This window comes from Primulina tabacum, chromosome 6 (assembly GCF_025594145.1).
Source record: "Primulina tabacum isolate GXHZ01 chromosome 6, ASM2559414v2, whole genome shotgun sequence".
NCBI classification, from domain to species: Eukaryota; Viridiplantae; Streptophyta; class Magnoliopsida; order Lamiales; family Gesneriaceae; genus Primulina; species Primulina tabacum.
In genome coordinates, this window is record NC_134555.1 from 43,160,316 (window position 1) to 43,183,696 (window position 23,381).

Consider the following 23,381-nt stretch of genomic DNA (forward strand, 5'->3'; position numbering starts at 1 on the left):
GAGGATGGATGATTATATTTGTTCCAGCAATTCATGTAATCTGTTTGATGGATGATTATAGTTCCAGCAATCATGTAATCTGTTTGCTAAATTGAGTGTTTGAGACCTTTTATTGCCGCAGATACAAATTCCAACTTTCCAAGAAAACAAATGAGATATACACAAACGTAAAGAATTAATTTCAATGATTACTTCGCGCCATGAGATATACACAAATGTAAAGAATAACTTTACATTTCTGCTTGGATCAAACCTGACAGTCGACCATTCACCCTTCGTATTCGCTGCGATTGTCGTCCCAGGACACGCAGCACTTGATCTTCTTCTGTTGGGGTACATGGAACTTTGGTTCCCTGGGAATGGTAGGCTGCTTCGTAGACCTGCATAAACATTTGGCATTGCTCATCCTAATTCTATCAAGAGCGATTAATATGTCATTTTTTTAGCTTAGAAGAAAATAAGTTACTGAATAACGTCTTTTAGTAAGATATTAATCACGTCGCTCATACGCTGTTTAGATATTTGATACGTAGCTCACACTGATTCGGACATTCATGTTGTATTTTAGTTTAGCAACAAACAAATCAAGTTGAATCCAATGTGACAAAGCGTAGTATATGAGGCTACCTTCTGGGGATGAATGGTCTATCAAAATATGGCATAGGTTGAGCCTTTGGAACAATCTCTTTTCTCAGTCTTCTGATTTCCTCCTCTTCGGCAAGCTGCAAAAGAGAAGTTGTCAAATTAAGGATAACCTCTGTTACTGCAGTCCTTTGACTCGAACATTTTTTTCAGGAATTCTTTACCTTCTGCTGTCTCTCCCTTTCCATCCTGTATTCTTCAATTACACTCATTTTCTTGGCAACCTTCACGGATAAATGTAAACACGGTGAGCAACAATCTGTAACAACTTGATTAGAAACAAAATGAACTTCTATAAGACAACCAGAAGAAGATTTTGGACAAACTATGGAATTTAATCACAGTTAGACCTGAATAGTCATCTGCGATCGTTATGTTTCTAATAAAAGTGTCAACGGGTCTGTCGAAAAGTGAAGAACCTGAAGGTTGAGGCTATGTTTTTACCTGATGATCAAATTCAGCCCGCTCCTCTGCCCTTATATCACTATGCAAGACCAGATTCACAGGCCTAGTATTTTCTTTAGCTGGAGGCTTCACCAAACACTGACACGAAAGAAATTAATGCTATCAACTCTTCACTGAAATAGACACATTAACAACAATGGAACACATAAATTATAAAATATATTCAGTGGTGTAAACTGACATATTATAAAATATACAATGTGGTAAACTGGCATGCCAGCTTGCACCCAAAAATTAAATTCACACGAGCTATAAACCGGTGATCACGAAAATTTGAAAGCCTTGGTACAACGAAAAAAAAGACTAGTCAAAATTATGAAATAAAATAAAGGTGGCATAAAGTTTAATACAAGAGAAAACCTAAATTCCTATGAAAAAATGCTTCACTCAGGGAGCAAAAGTTACCTCTGGTTCATCTGTGGTCCAAGGAAGACCTTGAGCAATAGGTATTCGCAATTTTTTCTCTTCTTCCATCATTTGTTGCAACTTCTTCGTGAATTCTTCTTCCTTGCATTTTCCTCTTTGCTAAAGTATAAACAAATGCTAGAATTAGCGTTATTTGTAAAGATGCAGATAGGATGACGCACCAAAAAAAACCCATGTATGCATTTGTATAGTAGTTTTAACTAACTGAACTATGGCACCAAATTAACAAATCACTTTCAGGCCCAGATAAAAGTGGAATTAAGAGGAAGATTGTGGCCACAATCCACACGTCAAGTGACTTGGTTTGATTAAAGGGAAATATGCTTCGGCCGAAAACTGTCAGGTCAAGCATCTGTCGTTTTCTAATCGTAAAACCGAGTACTTAATCTTTACAAGAAACTGTAGTTACTGATAATTGTGTAACTTATTTCCTTCAATTCTCATATTTTTTTATTTGGCTAGCAAAAAATTTGAGTTACTCAACATGGTGCCAATATGTGCTGAAGCAAATATCTACTTCCTGCCGTCACTATGAACTCACCCAAGAACAAGTCGGTTCACTTATCTATAAGTTTGACAGTGGAAAAGCAGAACCACCACCCACCTGCCCTCGATCACTTCATTTTCGTAAAAGAAAAACTATAGGAGGATAATAAGCTTTTTAAGGATATCCACATAATAGTCAAATTGTTGTGTTTCATTTTATGATTATTTTGCAATTTTAACAAATCAATCCAGTAAATACCTGCATAAGCATGACAAAAAATTCTATATTCCCTGCCAAATATCTGTCATTGACGAAGAACCAGTGTTTCTAGGGAGATCCACCTTATGATGGATTTCAATAATCTCTCCACGAAGAACACTCATTGTTAATATACTTAACTGTGAATGGCCAGGCCAGAGCACGGTGTTGAGAATGATTTCTTTTATAGAAGGACGATATCAGTTTATTATCATTCTAAAATGTACAGCTTGATCGGTGTATGTCAACTTTCCCAACACCAAAGCTATGTTGAGCTGAGAAATTGTTTGACTTAAACTCAGCTACGAGAATCACGCATACAATAAAAAAGTTGCCCCTATGCGAACTTAACAATCAGAACTGTAACATGGGAAGGACAAGATTTGTTACAAACCTCAGTTCTGAGCATGAAGGGCTTTTGAGAGGTTGGTTTGAGCTGTTTTCTCTTACAATGTCTTCTAGAAAAGGTTACTGATGATTCGGCACTCTGAAGAAGTAAAATGTTTGTAAGATCCCCTATATTGCCTAAATGAATCATCTCTAAAAATAGACATATGAATAAAAGTTCTCACTCGCCGCCTGCTTGTTCTACCATCCGCCGAAGTCCTGAGTGAAATGCTAATGCTTCAGAAGGACACGAAACAAAATTCAGAACCAAAACAAGAATAGCAAAATATCAAAATATTTAGTTGTGCAAATTTTTATAACGGTAGCTTGACTACTGACCTTCCTTGGCTGCTATCTAGCGAATAAGATCGATTGGAATCTAAACCTAAGCTCTCTGATGTAAGGAGAAGGTCTGATGGACTGAACAGAGAGAATGGAATCTCCGTTTTAGAAAACTTAGGAGGTTGTTGAAGTCCATTCAACTCCCATTGTAGCCCCTTATTTTCGTCCTTCACTTCTTCCCCTTCTTTTTCCTTCAAATCATTTGAATTTGGAATCAATTTGAATTTTTCAAATGCCTTCACCAAATGCATCACCCTTCCAGATCCTGGCTTTGGCACACTCGCCATTCTTGCTTCTTCCAACAACCTATCACTGCTCCTCTTCAACCCGGATTCGCCCTCTTCCCCACCATTTTCAGATGAAGCATCATTTCCCTGTATTTTCCCTTCATTGATGATATCGGAGTCTTGACCAATGGGGTTTACTTGTATCTGCGCCTTCACAGTTTCATCATCATACACTTTTAGCTTCTCAAACTCAACATCATTATCTATTTCCCCCCGATTCCTAAAAAACTCCTCCTGAGAAGCCCTCAAACTCTGGTGGGCCACACACAGGCACTTGATGGTCTTCTCACACTTCTGACAAACCACAGCGGAGGTCGAAGAGTTTGATTCCTCATTTCGAGATTTCTTCTTTGCTATCACGAACTTCCTACCACGAATCTTGCTCTTCAGCAGAGGGGAAGCCATTTGGTTAGGGTTGGGGCTTCTGGTAAAATCCTTTCTGGCACTCTTTTCCGAGTTAATAACTGATGAAGAATTGGAGGGCTTCAAATTAGGGCTCGACAAATTTGGATTGAAATTCTCCGAACATTTTTTGGAACCGTCAGTTTTGGGCAGATTTGAGCGGCTGGATTTCTCTTTCCCAGGAGTAACCATTGCAGCAGCGGTCTTCGAACTCGAATCCATGGCCAAATTCCTGGAGAAAAAAAAGGAAGCAGAGCGATTCAGTGTGAAAAATCTCGCGAATTTAGGTTTTTGCTATATGAATTTGTTGAGTTTTATTGATTGATTGAAACAGGGAACCGAGGGGAGGAAAAAGAGAACGTTGAGCTTTGGACGCTCGAAATGTAACGGCTAGTTTCCATGTGCTGGGTTCTACTCCGTTGGATTTATTCACAGGACTTTAGACCGTCAGATTCGGGAATCATGGAATGCAGATGAATCGATATTAATGAAAATAGCAGAAAAGACCCGCACACACATTTCGCAGTTCAATTTTTGTGCAAACATTTTTATATAAAATAAATATGAGTTGTATATAGAAAATAATTCCATAACATAAATTATAATTCCAAAAATACACCTACCATTTCAATATCAAAATGAATAACTTTTATTTAAAAAAAACATAATATATTTTCTAATTTTTTTCAAATCACACACATCTCATACCATTGCGTCGCTAGTTATCACTAGTTATGTCGATGCTTAATATATGTTGGGGGATGGCATAACAATTTGTTGTCATAAATGTGTTTTTTTTTTTTAAATTTAAGTGATAAATAAAGTTTTAAAAGTGTAAGAAGTGTAGTTAAGAATGGTTTTAATGACTTGTATCCCACAATTTGGTAAAACGCCTAAACCATGATATTATTGGGATATTTTGTTTTTTAACATCGGTCAACTGTTTAATTAAGAAAATGATCTCCTCATGTGTATTTCAAATACACACGAGGAGGTCATTTTCTTAAATAAATAGTTGACCGAAGTTATTTTGCGAATTCTTATATTTAAAATACGCCACAGTTTTTTCGATCAAATATGATTATCCAAATCAAAACCATAAAATTAAACTCGGTCTAAATAACTTCGATAAAACATTTTGAGTGGGTCTCTTGTGAGACGGTCTCACGAATATTTACCTGTGAGACAGGTCAATCCTATCGATATTTACAATAAAAAATAATAATCTTAACACAAAAAGTAATATTTTTTCATGGATGACCCAAATAAGAGATTCGTCTCACAAAATACGATCCGTGAGACCGTCTCACACACATTTTTGTTAAACATTTTCCGAGTATCTTCATTGAATGTCTAGGCCCTTATTTATTTGACTTGGTAGCATTGCATGAAAATCCATCTTGTTGAAAATCAAGCTGATAATATTAAATTTAGATGGCCTCAAATATCTTCTTAATCATAATAATCAACCTTCAATCAATTTCTGAATTGCGTGTGTTTGGTAAAAAATCCCTTTCTCAATCATCTAATCAATATTAAAAATATTGAATTCTTATTTTTTGAATAATTTATTTTCATAGTATGTAATTCTTTTTTTAACAGGCATTGCAATAAATTTTTGCCCAACCCATGTTGTCCAAAGTTAATTATATTAGCAATTTGGCATTTTTATTTATATTTTGTTCTATTTTTCTTTTTTAATGGCAAATTTAGTAATAGTAATAATAATAATAATAATAATAATAATAATAATAATAATAATAATAATAATAATAAAAGGTAATAAAATTGGAATAGTCATAGATAGGGGCGATCAGCCAATCAAATTTAAGAGTTTACAACATATACAACATATTTTCTCTCCATTTATGTTTCCGATTTCCGATCCAAAGAATTCAGAAGGAAATCAAGTCCCTGCAATTAATTAAGAGGCGAAATTTTGGGGCAGAATTTATTGTTTGATTTGATTTGTGTAACTTAAATCGTTTGCATTCATTCATGCGTGTTTATTGGCAGAAAAGTTGTTATTTTGTGCATGTAGATTGAGGAATCGAATCGTATCGAATCGAGTTGTGGAGAGACAATCTTAGGGCTTGGGATTTATACGATCATTGAAGATTCCAATGCGGTGGATGCACCGCGGTAGGGGAATCAGGATCGTTGAATAGCTGCTGTGGCAGATCTGATGGTGAGGAGTTCATTATCGTTTTCGCAGAATTGTTTGGACCTGTGTTTTTGTTTTAGGGAGGTGATTATTAGCTGCAATAGTGGTGGCGGCGGTGGTGAAAGAGATTATTTGTTGAAGTATAGGAGGGCAAAAGGGGAAAAGAGGAGGAGGAGAGTGGCGGCGGAGGAAGATGCAGCTGCACTTCTCACCTAGCATGAGAAGTATAACGATATCATCTAGCGGCAGCGGAGGAAATGTTAATGGAGGAGTCGGAGATTTGATGAAGATCAAGGTCGCAGCTCGCCACATTCCGTACCGCACTCTGTTCCATACAATTTTGATTCTTGCTTTTTTGTTGCCTTTTGTCTTCATTCTCACCGCGGTCGTCACCCTTGAAGGTGTCAACAAGTGCTCCTCAATCGGTACTTTCATGCATCTTGCCTACAAACCCCGATGCAAAACTTTGTTTTCATGATAATTTATGCCATGATGTTTGTTAGATCTTTAGACATTTTTTTCCATAAACTGCTGATTGGATTTGAGGATTTCTTTGGGGCGACTGATTTTTGGATTTTGGTTCCTTCCAATTTTGTAACTTGTACACGATTATGTGTGTTTACTATGTGGTATCTTCTGCCCCTTTATTTATTGATATCAAATAGCAATAAGAAAATAAACTACTGGTGAAAATTTTCAAATTCAACCTTAACAGCATCAGACATGCTTTTCTCTCTGAAGATTCTGATTTTATTTTGGCACTATAAGTTGTGCCAATGGCTTGTGATATCCTGATTTATGTAGATCTTTTTTCCCTTGCTCTGTGCACTGGCGTCTCTATTACTTTTTTCTGTGCTAGGATAAGATTGGCCATATATTATTGAAGATTAGGTAAAAAGTGTAAGTTTCGGAATTGGCTTTTAGCTAAATATTGCAAACGACCACTAAATTATCAAAAAGTGAGTTTTGACAAGTAGATATTGTTGCACTCGTGCCTGTAGTAAATCTATCGTGGTCTATATCACTTTCTTAATGCATAAAAGTATACATAGTTGATCACAACCTATGTGGAGTAGATGAAATGAATCTACTGAATTGGTAATTCTCTGATCATTCGGTATAAATCATGTAAACAAAATTTCTTATGTAGAACTCACCAGGAAGATCTTTTACCTCAAAGCTTCTTTATGTTCTTCCTATTTTTCCACTTGGAGCCATAATTTATTAATTCCGTGGTCATTATTTTCTCCAACGGGTCATCACACCTCATCACCTCCGGAATTATTTTTGTGCTTATCAACTTGCTCTCACAAGTGACTGAAAGAAACTGGTGCCATGTTCCCTCTCCTCAACATGTCTCGATGTGTCACTTTACTGACAATTTTGTATGCTTTGATAGAAAGAAGTGGTAATTTAAGTTCCATGCTATGAAGATTTGCTGCCATGTTGGATCTTTACTTTATCTTTTGGATTCCCTTTCAGTGAAACCCCTTACATTATTGTTAGTTTTGTTTCCACTTTGGGCCCTGAGTACTGATCGAGCGTTGTGGTGTAGTTTTCTACTATAATGTTGATTATTAAATTGGTGGCTGTAAGGAAGATGAAAAAAAACAGTGACTGACAGAATTGTGGTGTAGTTTTCTACTATAATGTTGATTATTAAATTGGTGATTGTAAGAAAGATGAAAGAAAATAGTGACTGACTGGTATAAATCTGGTTGTGAGTATCATCATTTTATCATTAGCACGTGTCAATCCTTAATCTTGCCTTTTTCATCTTCTTTCTTTATAACTGGGCTTTTTTAAGATGCAAAAGTTTTAATATTTGTTCATATTTAATTATATATATATGAAGTAGAATCATCTATGAATGCTATGGCTTCAAATTTTGTTTTATACCGTTTCACTTTTTCAGATTGTTTAGGACGGCGTTTGGGCCCAAAGCTTCTGGGTAGAAACGATGATTCTGGGGTAAACGTCTTTTTGTTCTTTCTTTGAATTCTTATGCATATTATTTTTATTTTGATATATGATGGTTTAACTACAGTACGTTATGCTGGTGATTCTCTTTTTATAGCAATGCTGAAAATTTGTTATTGTTGTTGTTATGACAGAGGATGGTCAAGGACTTTGTTAAGATCCTGAATCAAGCGAACTCTGAAAAAGTCCCTGATGGTCTGAAGCTTCCAGAATCTTTTAGTCAACTTGTTTCTGAAATGAAATACAACAAGCACAGTTCAAAAGAGTTTGCTTTGATTTTGAAAGGAATGGTAAGTGTTTCTGACCGCTGTCTGTCTTAATTTACCAAATTTTATATTGCTGTGTTTATTTTCATCACACTCATGTCCTTCATTATTATGGAACGTGATGTTTTTTGCTAGCACGATACCAGATTACAAATTCCTATTCATGTTACCTTAGAATGCCCTTCTTTATGTGTTTCTATCTCCATACACAAAGTACCATTCACCCATACTTTGTGTTAATCTCCTTCAAGGTTTTGTTTCACATAAAAAAATATTATTTAATGGTGCTCCACTATATTGTTTAAATAGAAGTTTGTATTCACTATACTGGCTGTTAAGATGTGGTTCACTTTTATTCATTCTTCTTGTTTAATCAGCCCCATAGAGGGATAGTTTTTTTTTTCAAATATATTTTGAGTTATCATTGTATGTAGTACAAATAAAACTTTGACGATTATCTGACAATCTGAGATGATTACAATCTTCACATGTGCTTTTTAAGTGCACATGTTATGGATTTCCTATGCGAGGCTAATCTTGTAATGTGGAATTTGTGTTATCCACTAACAGATGGAGAGATATGAAAGGGAGATAAGAGAGTCCAAGTTCACAGAGCTAATGCATAAACACTTTGCAGCCAGTGCAATTCCTAAGGGCATTCACTGCCTTTCGTTGAGGCTGACAGATGAATATTCTTCCAATGCTCATGCACGAAAACAGTTACCTTCTCCAGAGTTACTTCCTTTGCTTTCCGACAACTCCTATCATCACTTTGTGTTATCCACAGACAACATTCTTGCCGCTGCGGTTGTCGTCACATCTGCTGTCCAGTCATCTGTGAACCCAGAAAGGATTGTTTTTCACGTCATAACTGACAAAAAAACATATGCTGGCATGCATTCATGGTTTGCCCTAAATCCTGCGTCTCCAGCTATAGTTGAAGTAAAAGGTGTTCATCAATTTGATTGGTTAACGAGAGAGAATGTCCCAGTTCTTGAAGCTGTGGAGAACCACAATGGGATTCGGAATTACTACCATGGGAATCACATTACTGGGGCCAATCTTAGTGATACCACCCCGCGATCATTTGCCTCTAAATTGCAAGCTAGAAGTCCAAAGTATATTTCATTGCTCAACCATCTTCGCATATACCTTCCAGAGGTGATAATTTTGCTATTGAATATGTACAAGTGCTCTTACTCATTTTAAAACTAGGAAAAAATCTTGTGATATTGAGAGGGAAGTATACCATGCCACCATCTGTCGTGGCTAGCATTTTTAGGGGTTCCTTCAAAAAAATTACTATCTGCCTCCGTGTGTTGAAAGTGACATTTAATCTGGTCATTATGTGGGTGCGGAAATCAAAGCTTTACTGGATGCAAAAGTTTTGTGAATTAATCATATATAAGCAGATAGAGTCAATTAATTTAGTCACCAAATTTCCCTTGAAGCTGACCTGCCTCTCCATGGAGCCTGGCCTTTTTTTTTAATCTTTTCGTGGGTTTCTGTCACTTAAATACCTAACCAATTTTAGCAGTTCTCTCGTACTTGTTACAGCATGAACTGGAACTTGGTTTATCATTGATTGTCTGGCATTACCTTTCACCTTGCATTTGGCTTTTTCTGTTTCAAGGCTGAGATAATGTTGCCCTATATCTTGCAGCTATTCCCAAACCTTGACAAGGTGGTGTTCTTAGATGATGATGTTGTGATTCAATTTGATTTATCTCCTCTCTGGGACATCAACCTCAGTGGAAAAGTTAATGGAGCTGTTGAAACCTGTAAAGGTGAAGATGAGTGGGTCATGTCTAAGCATTTAAGGAACTATTTCAACTTCTCTCATCCACTAATTGCTAGGAATTTGAATCCTGATGAATGTGCATGGGGGTATGGAATGAATATATTTGACTTGCGTGCGTGGCGGAAGACAAATATCAGAGATATTTATCATACCTGGCTCAAGGAGGTCACTAAAATTTCCCTTTCATATATTTGTTGGGGCATTTGCCTTATTATGTTTTGTAGGGCTGTGTACTGAATTTTTTGTTTATTTATACACACGGAAGGCCCATCATCACTATGGCCAAGAATTTTAGATTTTGTATGCATATGCTAACTTTAGTGTCATTACTCCATAACTAACTACCAATTGATATGTATGTTCTACTATTGAGTCAGGCCTTGTTTTTTGCCATGTTTCATATTGCTCGTGATAAGCTTTGATGTGGTTTCATATGTTTTTATTTTGTGCCATTTCACCTCCATTGTACATGAAGGCTCTCATTATGTTTCATTAATGTACTATGCTTAATGTAGGAATCATATGACAGATTTTGATATGATGCTTGTATTTTCTTTCACTGGGTTCGCTGTTATTGCAGAATCTGAAGTCAAACCTAACATTATGGAAACTTGGAACTCTTCCCCCTGCTTTAATTGCGTTTAGGGGTCATGTTCACCCAATTGATCCTTCCTGGCACATGCTTGGGTTGGGTTATCAAAACAAAACCGACGTTGAAAAGGTGAAAAAGGCGGCAGTTATTCACTACAATGGCCAGTCAAAACCATGGTTGGAGATTGGTTTTGAGCATCTTCGCCCATTTTGGACCAAGTACGTTAACTACTCAAACGAATTTGTCAGAAATTGCCACATTTTGGAGTAGTTATCAACCAACGAAGTGTGCACCAGTGAAAACGGTTTGATAATATATATGGATCATTGTTGGCGTTTGTGAGGTATATAAATTTGTTGCTATTCGGTTGAGTAAGAATGAAAAACTTGTCTGTTCATAGCTGAGAACAAAATCTTGATTTGCATTTTTGCTCAAAGGCCGATGAAGGGAAACTGTTTGCGATATTGGGATTCTACTTCCTTCTAGTTTTTATTAGACAAGTACATTATTTCGACCTCCATGATGGCGAAACCCCTATGCCTGCTCAGAAGGGTACAACAGCATATCTTCTTGATGATGCATGGAAGGATAGAGCTAATGTGCAGATCCAAGTGAGGTTTCCACCCTGGCCCATTGGCCGTGGAGACGATTCTTTTTCTTTTAATTTTGTATTTGTTTTCTTTTATATTCAGATTTTGTTCCCAGTTCCCAATTTTTACTACATTCATCATTGTGGTGATTATAGTCGGTCATCATCAGGTTGTCAAGAGTCAGGGAATATCATAGGCTATTTGTTGCTATTTGTTATGTATCATTCGTGCTGAACAAAATAGATATGCAGATGATTCTTTAATCAAATTATATGATATGATATTCACTGTGGCTTTTGTTCTGGCCTTGTGGGCTGGTTACGTAATTAGATTAGTGATTTACAAACTCGTTAGATAATACACAACATTCATCTACGTAAGCAGGACATGAAATCATGCCCCGAATCATTCTCCAAATCTGATACATGTTTTAAGATCACGCAATGGTACAAAAAGGTAAATGTATGTGGAAACTTGAACACCACTGAGAGGAAGAAAAAGATTCCAAGGCAGTATAGTTGATGGTGTTCGGAACTTGATCAACACAGTTAAGTCGTGATGAATAGCCTCCAAAATCTGGATCACACATCTCTTCATAGCATTGGCCAATTTTCAGGAGTACATATGAATCAACATGTTCCTAGCAAATAAAATACATCACATCAAGCTAATAGGAGGAATAGAGTAAAACAAATTCATTTGAGCGGATCAAACAATGGTACTATAGTACCTGGTTTATGGTAGCATTCACTCCTCTGACGGTTCATCTGTATCCGATAAGGGCAAGAGGGTACAAATCCCAAGAACATGCCCGTTAAGGCACACATAATACTCGATGCTTTCTTCATAAGCACCCAATCGACAAGTAGCACTCGGTGGTATCATATTAGCAGCCAGCATGTTCCACAGCTTAGCCTTACAATAGGGACATACCTCCGTTGGATGAAGAGGAGCAACCCTCTGAATCAGCATCTTCCTAACCTTCGATGCCGCGAAGGATTTAAATATCCCACGAAAAAAACCAATGTCCCCTTCGTCCCCTTGGTCTAGATGTTCGCAAGGATCAGAGACATATAAAACATCTGTCCGACATTGTGGTAATAGGAAGCTCTTTCCCGATGTCCTTGAGAATCGTGTTCTGTAAACAAAGTGGCCAGGGATTTGGATATTATTGAACAAACCATCTTCTTTACATCCGAAACAGTACACAAGTAGCTTGCCAAGTGCCCTCCAGTTACCATCCACACTATGGCTTCCACTAGACTGCAAATCAAGCATCATTTTAGGGGCTCGTGTCTTACAGAACTCTTTCCAAAGAACACGTTTAGCTAGATCATCAAACCATTTGCAAGCACAAGAAAGTGCAGCAATCAATTTTGGGTTCCAATTCAAATGATTGAAAACTAGGAATATGACTTCTTCGCTGAGATGCCCTTTCGTGCAAACACAACTTGATGAATGTAAGCATCGCAATTGCTTTGTGAGATTCATAGTCCTCTCCTGGTAATAGACAGAAACAATGAAGAGATCTCAGCATAGAAAATTGGAACTCAAAAACAAGTGATAAAACATACAAACTTCCATTGGTAGGATCACCTTATTCCACAAGTATAAACACCAAGAGAACATGATTAATAAAGCCTCATACAGCAGAAGATACATCTTAAATGCAAAAGAATGAGTTGGAGGATATCATAGGTGATGGGGAAACCACAACGAAAATTGAAATGCTGTGTTTATTTTTCTAAAAATTTCCTCCCCAAGAAATCCTGAGTTTTCCCTTGAACTTATGTGCGACTAATAAATAAACATCTGGGATTGGTAAAAAGCCTTCCTTGAAACACTGCAAGTAAATCATGAAGCAAGATCCAACACGATGAAAGTCCCACCTCTTCAGAATTTATCGCCAATGAATGTGACACGCACAACTTTTAGAGTAAGTTAGTCCCAAACATTATCCACTCAGACGAAAAGGTGCACACATGGCAGCAAACACCCTCAAAGAACAAAAGTGGACATAACAATCTTTCTATTGATTAATGCCAGATGCGTGCATATAGCAGTAAAAATATAAGAATTGGAAATGTCCCTCAAGAGTCCCAATGCTTAATACATAACCAACCATAAACCAGAATATAACATCCAATCACACTCCATAACGTGCAACCAGCAGTTAAAGAAAATGTTGGTAACAAAATAAGCGTCAACAAAATGGTGAGAAATTTAACATACGGAAATTTGTAATTTGTAAAAGGCATCAACGAAAGATCTAACACAAAATTACCCACAAGTGAATTTGTAATAGTTGAGAAATAACGCATTCACCTAATTAAAGAGAGATTTAAGAGAACCTCCATATATTGCAGGTATGATTCAGCACCCAATCACACACCTAAGCCATATAAAAACCGAAACCCACTTCGAGTTTCGGAGAATCACGATGAAAATCACTAAAAAGCCATCCCAAAAAGTATAGAAATCGCAAAACACGCAATGCTCACAAACTTCTTTGTCTAAAAACAAGACCTTGATTTAAAGAAAATTTATTCAATTAATAAACTGGATGATACAATCACGACCACAAATCCAAACCTCAGCTGGAAATCAAACTAGTTTCAGCAACTGTCCCCAAATCTCAGCTGCATGGACAAGAAACCAAGATTTTAGGGATTTGCATGTAATGGAATCTGAGACATCACCAATCCACACGCACGATTCACGAAGCGATCCAAATTTTGACCTTTTCAAGACACGATTTCAGCCAAGAATGGAATAAAAATACATCAAATTTGTGGTCCAAAAGTAGCGTAGAATTTAACAAGTCGAGTGTTGAGTCAAAGAAAGGGGCTTTGTAGTAACTAACTATCTGGAACACAAGAAAATATAAAAAAATTCCTGAATTTTGTGGATGATATTAGTGGTAAATGATAACCTTGGCACGTTGTCACTTGGAGTAAAAAACAACAGGCGAATGATTTTAAATTTGTTCATGGAAATTGGTGTTCTTCCTCGATTTGTCTTTCGCTGCAAGTCTAATGATCCAAGGGACCACATGTTTTCATCGCTGTATATCTGAGGATCCAATTATACATGTTTTTTTTAATACGATGAAACGCGTGACTTCACCAGAACAAAAACGCGTGAGTGTTGATTCGAATGAATCAGTCTTTCTCCTCTTACATGACTGGAATTTCAGTGGCTGTGTAGTGGGTCGGTCACCTTCAATGTGTGAGCTCAAGAAAATATTGAAGATATGGTTGCATCGAATGAACCGACATGTTAGGGATATATTTAAATTTCTATAAACACTAATGCATCGACGCACGGTGAGAATTGAACATATAACGTAAACATTAAAAACAATAATTCAATTCGATGAACTACATATAACTTTCACTAAAATTTTAATATTTTATTAATATATATAATTATTAAAATAGACTATGATACTAAAGTTAGTTACTTTAGATATGTCAAACATAATAAAATAGAACAGAAGTATAGATGACACTTTTAATTTCTTTTCAATCCATAAATTTTTTACTCCAATGTTGTTTTAGCTATCGAGATTCAAGACTTGGGCCACGTTTTTGTGTAAGTAACCCAGATTTTTTTTTATGGAATTTCGAGAAAATTTCATCCCATATAATGTGGTTATATATTTTATGTGAAGGCCTAAATGATGGATGTAAGTTGAAAACGAGAATTATATTTAGAAAATTATAAGCTTCAAATTATATTCAATTTCGATGCGAATTTCGAAATGTTTAAAAAAAATTGCTCAAATTAGAGCTCGAGTTGGACATGAATGTGCACTTTTTTTTAATAATGAATTGATATATTGGAATGTTATATTAATTTAATTTTGATCGAGTTTTGTGTCTAAATGATCAAGTATTCACCATATTCATTTGCTAATATCTTTTTGCCGTATTTCAATATTCTTTAATCTTTAACCTTCCAGCCTTTTACTTTTTATTTTTCTCATTTAATGTTTTCTTTTCAAGTATGATATCGTACAAGTATTAAAGTTTCTTTTCCTCACTTCTTGACTTGGGTTTTGGTATTGATTTTATGTGCAAAATTGCACTATTGATTTAGAAGTAGCTAAAGTTTCCTCACAGTATGTTCTATACGCAAGAAGCAATGAGGCTTCTCCAAGTTTCCTAATTCTAACCTGGCTTCGACAAATATAGTCGTGTGTATTTGCAGTGCTATTGCAAATGCAGTTCCTCTAGTCTCTCGCTAGTATTAATCTCCCAAAACTAGTCTCTACAGTCAGAAACACAATGAAAGTTATTTGTTATTCGTCACTTTTAACTCACAGGGTGTAAAGGTGTCTTTTCTTGAAGAGAGATAGCAGTTTCAGAAGCTCCCACCAAGGCCTCAACCTTGCTTTTCCTGCTTTTAACAAGTTTACTCGCGGTATCTTCGATAACATTATTGAACAATCGTTGATCATCTTTCTTGCCCTGCACATCTTGGTGCTTTAAGAGAACCTTCTCAGAGGACAGCTTTGCATCAGTTGCACCATCATCTCCAGTCCTTATATAATTTTTTGAGCTCACATCAGCCGTGCTGTTGGCTGCCCCCACAACTTTCCGTTTTCGAAATTTAACACTCCTAGGATTGTTGTTGTCTGACATAAGGTCCACCACCTTTCCACTTCGGAACTTTAGCTTCACTGGAGAGCGATTTTTATCATCTGAAAGTATCATCCTACTCTTTATCAATGTCTTCTTGCCATTTTCTGTCACAGGTTCCACCTTTTCATCCTTCAGAGATACATTGTCAGATGAGACAAGTTCAGCTGCATCACCACCTTTGTTATCAATCTCATCGTCATGTTTCTCATGAGACAACAAAGATGGAGACTTTCCACGAGATTTGTCATCTGAGATGGAATCCAAGGAATCACTCCTGTTTCAATGACATGCAAGGTTTTCTCAGGCACATTCTCATCGTCGGATGTCTTTGTCTCAACCCTGACTAATCTATTTTGATCCTTCACAAGAGACACCAACTTTGAGCTTCTGGTTTTTCTAGTTATAATTGACACTTTCTTAGTACGAGTAACTTTAGGGGGCAAAGGAGCAGCAGAAGATTTTAAAGCCTTTTCAGCTGAAGTTTTCGAATCTGTCATCTTTCTGCCTGTTTTGACATCACCATTCCTTCTCCCCTTTCCGTCCAAATTCTCAAAAGAAGATAATGATACCTCAACCTTGACTAGTTTTGACCTCAGAGAAAGGGACAGATTATCAGATTGAGAATCTGTCCTCTTCTTAGTCCTTGATAGTTTCGTATCAGTCAAAAAACCTTCTTGCACTGGAACTTCAACTTGTTCGATGGAGGTAATATTTCCCGCTTGATAACTTCAGGTAGGTCAAGTGAAAAGGATTTTCTAACAGATGAAGATTTAAATTCCAGCAACTTCTTATTATCACCAGATGAAGTATTTCGCCTTGGGGAATGACTTTTAGCAACCAAGGATATCTTGGGTTTTGGAGATAAGGATTTGATACCAGGAGAAAGCTTCAGGTTAAGTGAATGCTTGTTAGTACCTACAGACAGCTTGTGTTTCGAAAGCTTTTCCTTCTTTGGCTCGCCAGAAACGAAGATCTCTACAGGAGCAAGCTCACTATGTGAAAGGTTTTCCGTTCTTTATCGTGAAGATTTCCATGGCCAGATAAATCCCAACTTAAGGTGCACCACTTCTATTCCACTCCAAAAGCAAGAATCCCCACGCTTACTAACATCCAAGTAATTTGAGTTATGGATCAATATTTTATCAGAAAATGGTAGCACATATTTTACAAGTCTAGGACAAATCCCAGATACTAAAAAAAAAATCGTTATCAAGATAACAACACAAAGCAATACAGAGATTTACACTAAGTTTAACCTCATATCTTAGAGTACTGCGGTTAAGAAAAGGACCGAGGGGAATGGAAACCCGGTGAGTTGAAATAAAACCTTCCTCCGCCACTAGCATCACCACCCCTGGCGGCGGCGGCAACCACCGAACTCAGTCGAATCCTCCTCCTTTTGGGTTTCAGTTGATAGCAGATACCCTTCAACGGGGACCGACCCACTTAGGCCATATGAATCCGGCTTTCGAGAAACTGATGGGTTCTGAAAATTTGAAGATTTTTGGTGAAGGAACGACAATGGCCGCTGCCATCTTACCGAGCAAAGACCACCCGACAGAGGAGTTGAACTGAAACGTATACTCTCCATAGTCAAGGCGGTGTATGTCTTGACACGTCGACTGTCGTAGTTGAATTTTGTGAGTTTTCTTTTTCTTTTTCTTTTCTTTTTCTTTTTTTAATGGGGATCCACATGAATTTTTGTGGGCAATCTAAAGTGCTTCATTAAATTGGTTCAAAAGATTGGTTCCCTAATTAAATTATTAGATGAAATTGAAATTGAAATTGAAAAAAACTAAACATATGGGCGGGATAAAATATGTTTTTGAAAAGAGCAATTATATAATAAATTTATTTGAATATTGAAAAATAAAAGTATTTCCGACAAAAAACATTGTTCTAAGTTTAGAAACATATGTGTGTTCATTCTCTGGCTTCTAATGTTTTGTTTATTAATTTGATCGAAGCGGAATATCATACAAAACAAAATAGACCCGATGTCGATGCTAGAACCGGATATGGATTTTGAATCGGTGAAATATAAACCAGGCAGTTTGAATGCAATTTTAAGTTCGGTTCAAAGCTAAATCAAGATGGGTGGTTACCTTCCTTGCAGAAATTTCTAAATTTTCACAAATCTTTTATGTTCTTCCCCTTGAATAATCTTAAAAATAGATAATTGAAAATTTTGACCCCTCTTACCTAAATGGCAAGAAATTTGCAGAATTCCATTAAAATACACATCACATATAAGAGGCAAAATATAAAGTTACGTTCTTGATTACTAAACCACAACTCCACCACGACTACTAACGTTCGCCCTCAGCCAACAGCTTTTTGGTACAGACATTACGATGTACAGAAAACAACAATCATTGGTAGAGCATCGGAACTAAAGTAACAACGAAGTGATTCCAACCAGTAAAACAATCCGGAGACGATACTAACCCAACACGAATTCTTGACTTGCATATTAAATTCGACGACTTCTTGTAGCCGTTAAATAGTTGAAACGTGCAGGCCATATCATGGAAGGTACACATTTTGGTACCATAAATGCGGAGAGGTAGAAAGTCATGTGATGATCTCCCTCACTAACCAATCCAAACTGGGATATGCAAAGTACAGAACGAGGAAAGATGGGAGTGCAAAGATAACTGTGATGAGTATGTACAGGGCCAAGATGGCTGCGCTGGCAGGTATTGCATAGAAACTGATGAGAAGAAAAATGATGACAAGTGGAAACTTGGAGGTCAAATGAACAAAGAAGACGAGGGACTTTCTAAGAGTGGAACGCAGTCTCTCAATGGCAAGGTAATTGTTGACTTGATGATCGTCATGATTTGATTCTGATAGTTCAGAATGATGAATGACTGGGACCCTCCTAAGGTTATTAACCGTCTGGCTTCTACTGGGTTTGGTGTTTAATGGCCAAACTACTTGATGATCCCCACAGATGGTGGAATGAGATTTCACTCTGTCGCCATTCATGCTTTCCAGCATCCATAGAAGAAAGAAGTTTTTACGAGGAAATTTCAGGTTCCCCTGATAAACCAGACGCAGTGATAAAAGATTGCACCAGGGGCAAGATATAAAGAGTGGCAGCTGAAGAGGTAAAGTTGGACATTTCACCACAGCCCATTGTAATCCTAGGATGCAGTTCTTACACAGTGTATGTCCACACCACAAAACATAGGGAATGTTTTCGACAAGGTTAAAGAATTCCCAGCATATTGGGCATTCTAGTCCCTCCTCCCTGCTGGTGATTGAAGTAACTTCATCATCTGAGCAATCTGTTGAGTCTTGCCCGGGATTTGGTGAATCGTTCAACCCTACACTTCCAGCCACACAACTGGATGTGAAATTCCACATCATGTAAACCAGAACCACTACAAGATGAACATTTCCTGTCCACACAGAAGACACTCCAGTTGGTAAGAGTATAAAATTAAAAAATACTAATAATAAAATAAGAGAGACTTTTAGACATAGACTCCAAGTGCAACCAACAAACAATAAGCTTCTCCAATCATATATTATTTCTTGACAAAAGAAAGAGAAAACTTAACTTAAAAAAATAAAAATTGTGAAAGTGTGAAACCCAAGTATTTTCCATTGACTTCAACGATATTCAAGTGCATCTCAACATTCTCTAATACAAAATGTTCGATTTCAACTTCAAATACGTTAAGTCATAATAGACCTCACATGAAGGTAACAGTAGAATTTACGGAGAAAGTATCCCATTTACAAGAACTCTTAAGCATACTACTTGTGCATCTTTCACCAGCAACAACACTTTTGAATTATCCAACCTAATACACTATGTTGAAACAGAGTAAATATTGATTTTTCACAACCTTTTTCTAAATATTCATCCCTATTTCATCGCAAATGCAACATTAAATCTGATTTAGCTGCATCCATCTTCATCCTTCATCCATTCGCTGGTTTAAACAAAAATATAATTTCGATAACTGATAACACTCAAGCTTACATATTCAGGAGACAAGCAATAATACGTCACTAACAAAGATACATAAAACATCAAAAACACAAATTCATACAGCAGTGATCACAAGTAACATCAAACCAATCACTGAACTTCAGCCCCGTAACAAACCAAACCTCACGAAACACTGAATAAACAAAAGAACGAGAACAAATCTCACACACAAACATACATATATCTGATTTTATAACCTCGATCATGAATCCAAAGGACTAAACATCAGATCGATTTACCAATCACTTGGGGGCGAGATCGAAAAGTAGAATAATTACAATTATTTCTCTCCGGTGAGCGGTCGCCGGTAGGAGGCTGAGATGGAACCAAAGGTCACCTGCCTTTTGACCTTCGCTCACTCCCGTATTATTGGATCGGATATCGAAAGATCGGCTTCTCACTAAAATTCCTGTTTTACCCTTGTCTCTTCCCCAGTTAGCTATTTCACCCCTAGGTTTGTTCGAGTATAACTCAAAGGCGGGATGTAAAAACAAGATTTTATTGGGCCAGAAGCAATTGTTACAATGGGCTTTTTTTATTGGGCTAAAAACACTACAATTTTATGCTTACCGGCCCGGGCTTAAAAGTGGTTTAAGTCCAGTTCAGGCGGTTTTCTCATTCGTGACTCTACAAATTGTATTGACCCCACTCAATTCTCATTTCATGATCTATTATAAGAATTAGTGCATCGATGCACGCGTTGTGTTCTTGTATAATATTTTTTATAATTTATTTAATTTATATTTATATGATGATCAAAATATAATTATAATAAATAGTGAGAGACTACACTGTAATTTTGATATGTAAATTAAAAAAAATAAATTGAAAAATAAAATAATAAAAAAATGACCTAAGTGAGAATTGAACATATAACCTAAACCTCAAAAAACAATAACTCTATCTGCCGAACTACATATAACTTGCATTAAAATTTGAACATTGTATTAATATATATAATTATTAAAATAGACCATGACACCAAAGTTAGTTACTCTAAGTGTCTCAAACTTAATAAGATAGTATAGAAGTACAGATTTGCTGTGGATTTTTTGAATTATTTAGTAAAATAAAGGAAATGTCATTACTTTTGTAGAGAGGGGCAACATGGTAATTAAACTTAGAAGCACCATTACACCAATAGTCAATTTGAATTATTGCACACTATGGGGGTAATATAGTCATTAAAGTATTTTAACCATGACACTAAAATTTGGAGCCTTCGCCTGCATGTATAATATTTTTTGTGTGAAAATATTTTAAATCGTATATCATCTCAAAAGAAACGAGTTTCGAACACCGTCAAATAATTTAAAATTATTGGATCTGCTATCAAAAAATATACAAAATATTTTGTTATATTTTTAGAAAAAAACAAACATTAGGCGTGTTTATCCCGTGTGTGTTGTTCGTTAGCACATTTCACCCCAAAGGCCAAAACGATAAGCACGGCAGCCTTACAAGTTGTGCTTAGCCTAAATCCAAAAAAATTCGTCATACCCAAATGAGACTTCTATCTATCTATTTAATAATTGTCATGCTTTTCCAAACAATAATTAAATCCGACAAAATTGGACATTGCATCGTGAAAGTTGCAATAATAAACAAACAAACAAAAAAATTGAGCTAATTTCAAATTATTTCAAAATTATATAAAATTTAATATATATATATATATAAAAAATTGGACCACCTGAATTAAAGTCCGGGTAGCCCTATATAAATATGTGGTTCCGCCGGTGGCTTAGACCGAAACAAATTTATGTTTTTTTATATTTTATTTATTGGGGTGAATAACGTTAGTTTTCATTGAAATCTAGGATAGCAATGTTGTCGGAAAATATTCGTGATAGAAAACAAAAAAGGTGTACGGAACCCAGAGAAGGACCACAATATTTTATGTACGTCTGGGACCACACAAGCCCATTTGTTCCATTTTTTTTATATTAAAAATTATACATTTTCATTATTTAGATATCTTAAACAACGAAAATTCAAATAAATCGTATATTTATTTATACTTGTAATCGTATTTATTTTACAAATATTTTATAGATTTAAATTTTATTATGGTTAATAAAATTATAGTGTAATAATTTTGATGACTCCATATTTCGATGGTCTAATAATTTAAAATTTGTAACATACATCAAATCATAAAATTATTTATGATACCCCAGGGATGAACCTTTCAAGATCCGGCCCAAACTCCCGGCCCATCTCTGAGGCCCACAGGTGACTGGCCCATGACAAGCCCGGGTATTCTCCTATAAATACCAGGTTTGAGATTAGCTGCTCCCCCCATATATCCTCAGTCTCTGACTTGAGCGTCGGAGGGGCTACGCCGGGACACCCTCCTGGCCCCCTCCTAACGGTCTTATTTGTGATTTCAGGCCCAGGGTAATTTTGAAGTCCGTGTCTGGATTAGTGACGCTTGCGTGGATCGGACCCTAAATTTCCCGTGATTATCACTTGACGCCGTCTGTGGGAACATTTGAGTTGAGACGTAGATATGGTAGGGAGGAGAGGGAGTAGAAGAGTTAACTCAGCGTCATCGCGTCCTCAGAGGGGACCCGAACAGTCTCATGCTGAGGCGAGGCTGGAACAACCCCATCAGGAGACAGGAACTGAACAACCTCGTCAAGAGACCAGGGTCGAGCAACCCCGTCCTAATGAAAATGTGGGGAACTTGACCCTGGAGCAGTTGGGTCAATTTATCACTCGGACAGTAGATGAGGCTATGAAGAGGAACCAAGAATCTGTGTTCATTGAAGAGCAGGCCACTCGCCAGGAGCGAGGGGAAAATGTTGAGGGCCAGCAGAGCAGAATCGAAGAGACCCAGCCCCTCCCAAGCGAATGGAATGCAGATATTGGAGAGATGTGGAAGGAAATACAGATGTTGAGACAACAGGTGGGAAGTAGAGCGCCGGCCCCCAAGAAAAGAAGTCCTTTTTCGCTTGCCATTCTGAAAGAAGGACTTTCCCCGAGTTTCCGACAACCGAATGTTGGAGAATATGATGGACATACCGACCCCGAAGAGCATTTGGAGAGATTTGAGAATGCGGCTCTTTTGCACCAATATTCAGATGGAGTCAGGTGTAGGGTTTTTCTGGGCACGTTGGTGAGGTCAGTCCACCAGTGGTTTAACACTTTGCAGCCCAACTCTATACGTTCTTTTGAGGACTTCTCAGCTGCCTTCTTGCACCGATTTGCTAGCAGCAAGAGGCACCAGAAAAATTATTTGAGCCTGTTCGTGATGAAACAACAAGAGAATGAAATTTTAAGAGAATTTGTCCAGCGTTTCAACAGTGCAGCGCTGGAAATACCAGCGGCTACTCCTGACATCATGATAAGTGCCTTCACACAAGGATTGAGGGGAGGGGAGTTTTTCAAGTCGCTGGTCAAGAAGCCCCCGTCAAGCTATGATGAACTGTTGGGTCGAGCTGAGAAATATATAAACTTGGAAGATGTCCAACGGTACAGAAGGATGGAGAACCGGCACGGAGGAAGTAGAGTTGAGGGAGTGGAGAAAGGAGGAAGGAAGAGGGGTGCGTGGGAAAGAGATGAAGACAGAACTAGAAGTAGAGGACAATTCTCATCACATGTTCCCCTGGATAGGAGTCGTGACGAGGTGAGGGAG

At 37.1% G+C, this 23,381-nt stretch overlaps 3 protein-coding genes and 1 long non-coding RNA gene across 9 annotated transcripts; 1 reads left to right on the forward strand and 3 right to left on the reverse strand.

Annotated features, from left to right (window-relative positions):
• Positions 1-76: 76 nt before the first annotated feature.
• LOC142548285 (microtubule-destabilizing protein 60-like) lies at positions 77-4,110 on the reverse strand. The gene is made up of 8 exons (XM_075656599.1): positions 3,005-4,110; positions 2,851-2,902; positions 2,673-2,765; positions 1,513-1,632; positions 1,087-1,185; positions 807-866; positions 628-722; positions 77-380 (listed from the first exon to the last, which is right to left on the reverse strand). Exons 1-8 carry the CDS (start codon positions 3,916-3,918, stop codon positions 269-271), a joined length of 1,545 nt encoding a protein of 514 aa, XP_075512714.1. The 5' UTR covers positions 3,919-4,110; the 3' UTR covers positions 77-268.
• A 1,417-nt stretch (positions 4,111-5,527) lies between these two features.
• On the forward strand, positions 5,528-11,357 carry LOC142549769 (putative galacturonosyltransferase 14). Its single transcript, XM_075658890.1, has 6 exons — positions 5,528-6,285; positions 7,776-7,831; positions 7,975-8,130; positions 8,677-9,267; positions 9,770-10,072; positions 10,488-11,357. The coding sequence occupies exons 1-6, from the start codon at positions 6,054-6,056 to the stop codon at positions 10,767-10,769; spliced, it is 1,620 nt and encodes a 539-aa protein (XP_075515005.1). The 5' UTR covers positions 5,528-6,053; the 3' UTR covers positions 10,770-11,357.
• An 82-nt stretch (positions 11,358-11,439) lies between these two features.
• On the reverse strand, positions 11,440-14,186 carry LOC142549770 (EID1-like F-box protein 2). Of its 6 annotated transcripts, none has more exons than XM_075658896.1 (3): positions 14,022-14,186; positions 11,820-12,589; positions 11,440-11,729 (listed from the first exon to the last, which is right to left on the reverse strand). In XM_075658896.1, exon 2 carries the CDS (start codon positions 12,578-12,580, stop codon positions 11,837-11,839), a length of 744 nt encoding a protein of 247 aa, XP_075515011.1. In that variant the 5' UTR covers positions 12,581-12,589; positions 14,022-14,186; the 3' UTR covers positions 11,440-11,729; positions 11,820-11,836. The 6 variants fall into 6 exon arrangements, with proteins under 6 accessions (XP_075515011.1, XP_075515007.1, XP_075515009.1 ...); XM_075658892.1 differs by lacking the exon at positions 14,022-14,186 and adding an exon at positions 13,682-14,015; XM_075658894.1 differs by lacking the exon at positions 14,022-14,186 and adding an exon at positions 13,660-14,015.
• A 3,756-nt stretch (positions 14,187-17,942) lies between these two features.
• Positions 17,943-20,200, reverse strand: LOC142549773 (uncharacterized). The gene is made up of 2 exons (XR_012821251.1): positions 19,981-20,200; positions 17,943-19,142 (listed from the first exon to the last, which is right to left on the reverse strand). It is a non-coding gene; the product is annotated as an uncharacterized LOC142549773 (long non-coding RNA).
• Positions 20,201-23,381: the final 3,181 nt, after the last annotated feature.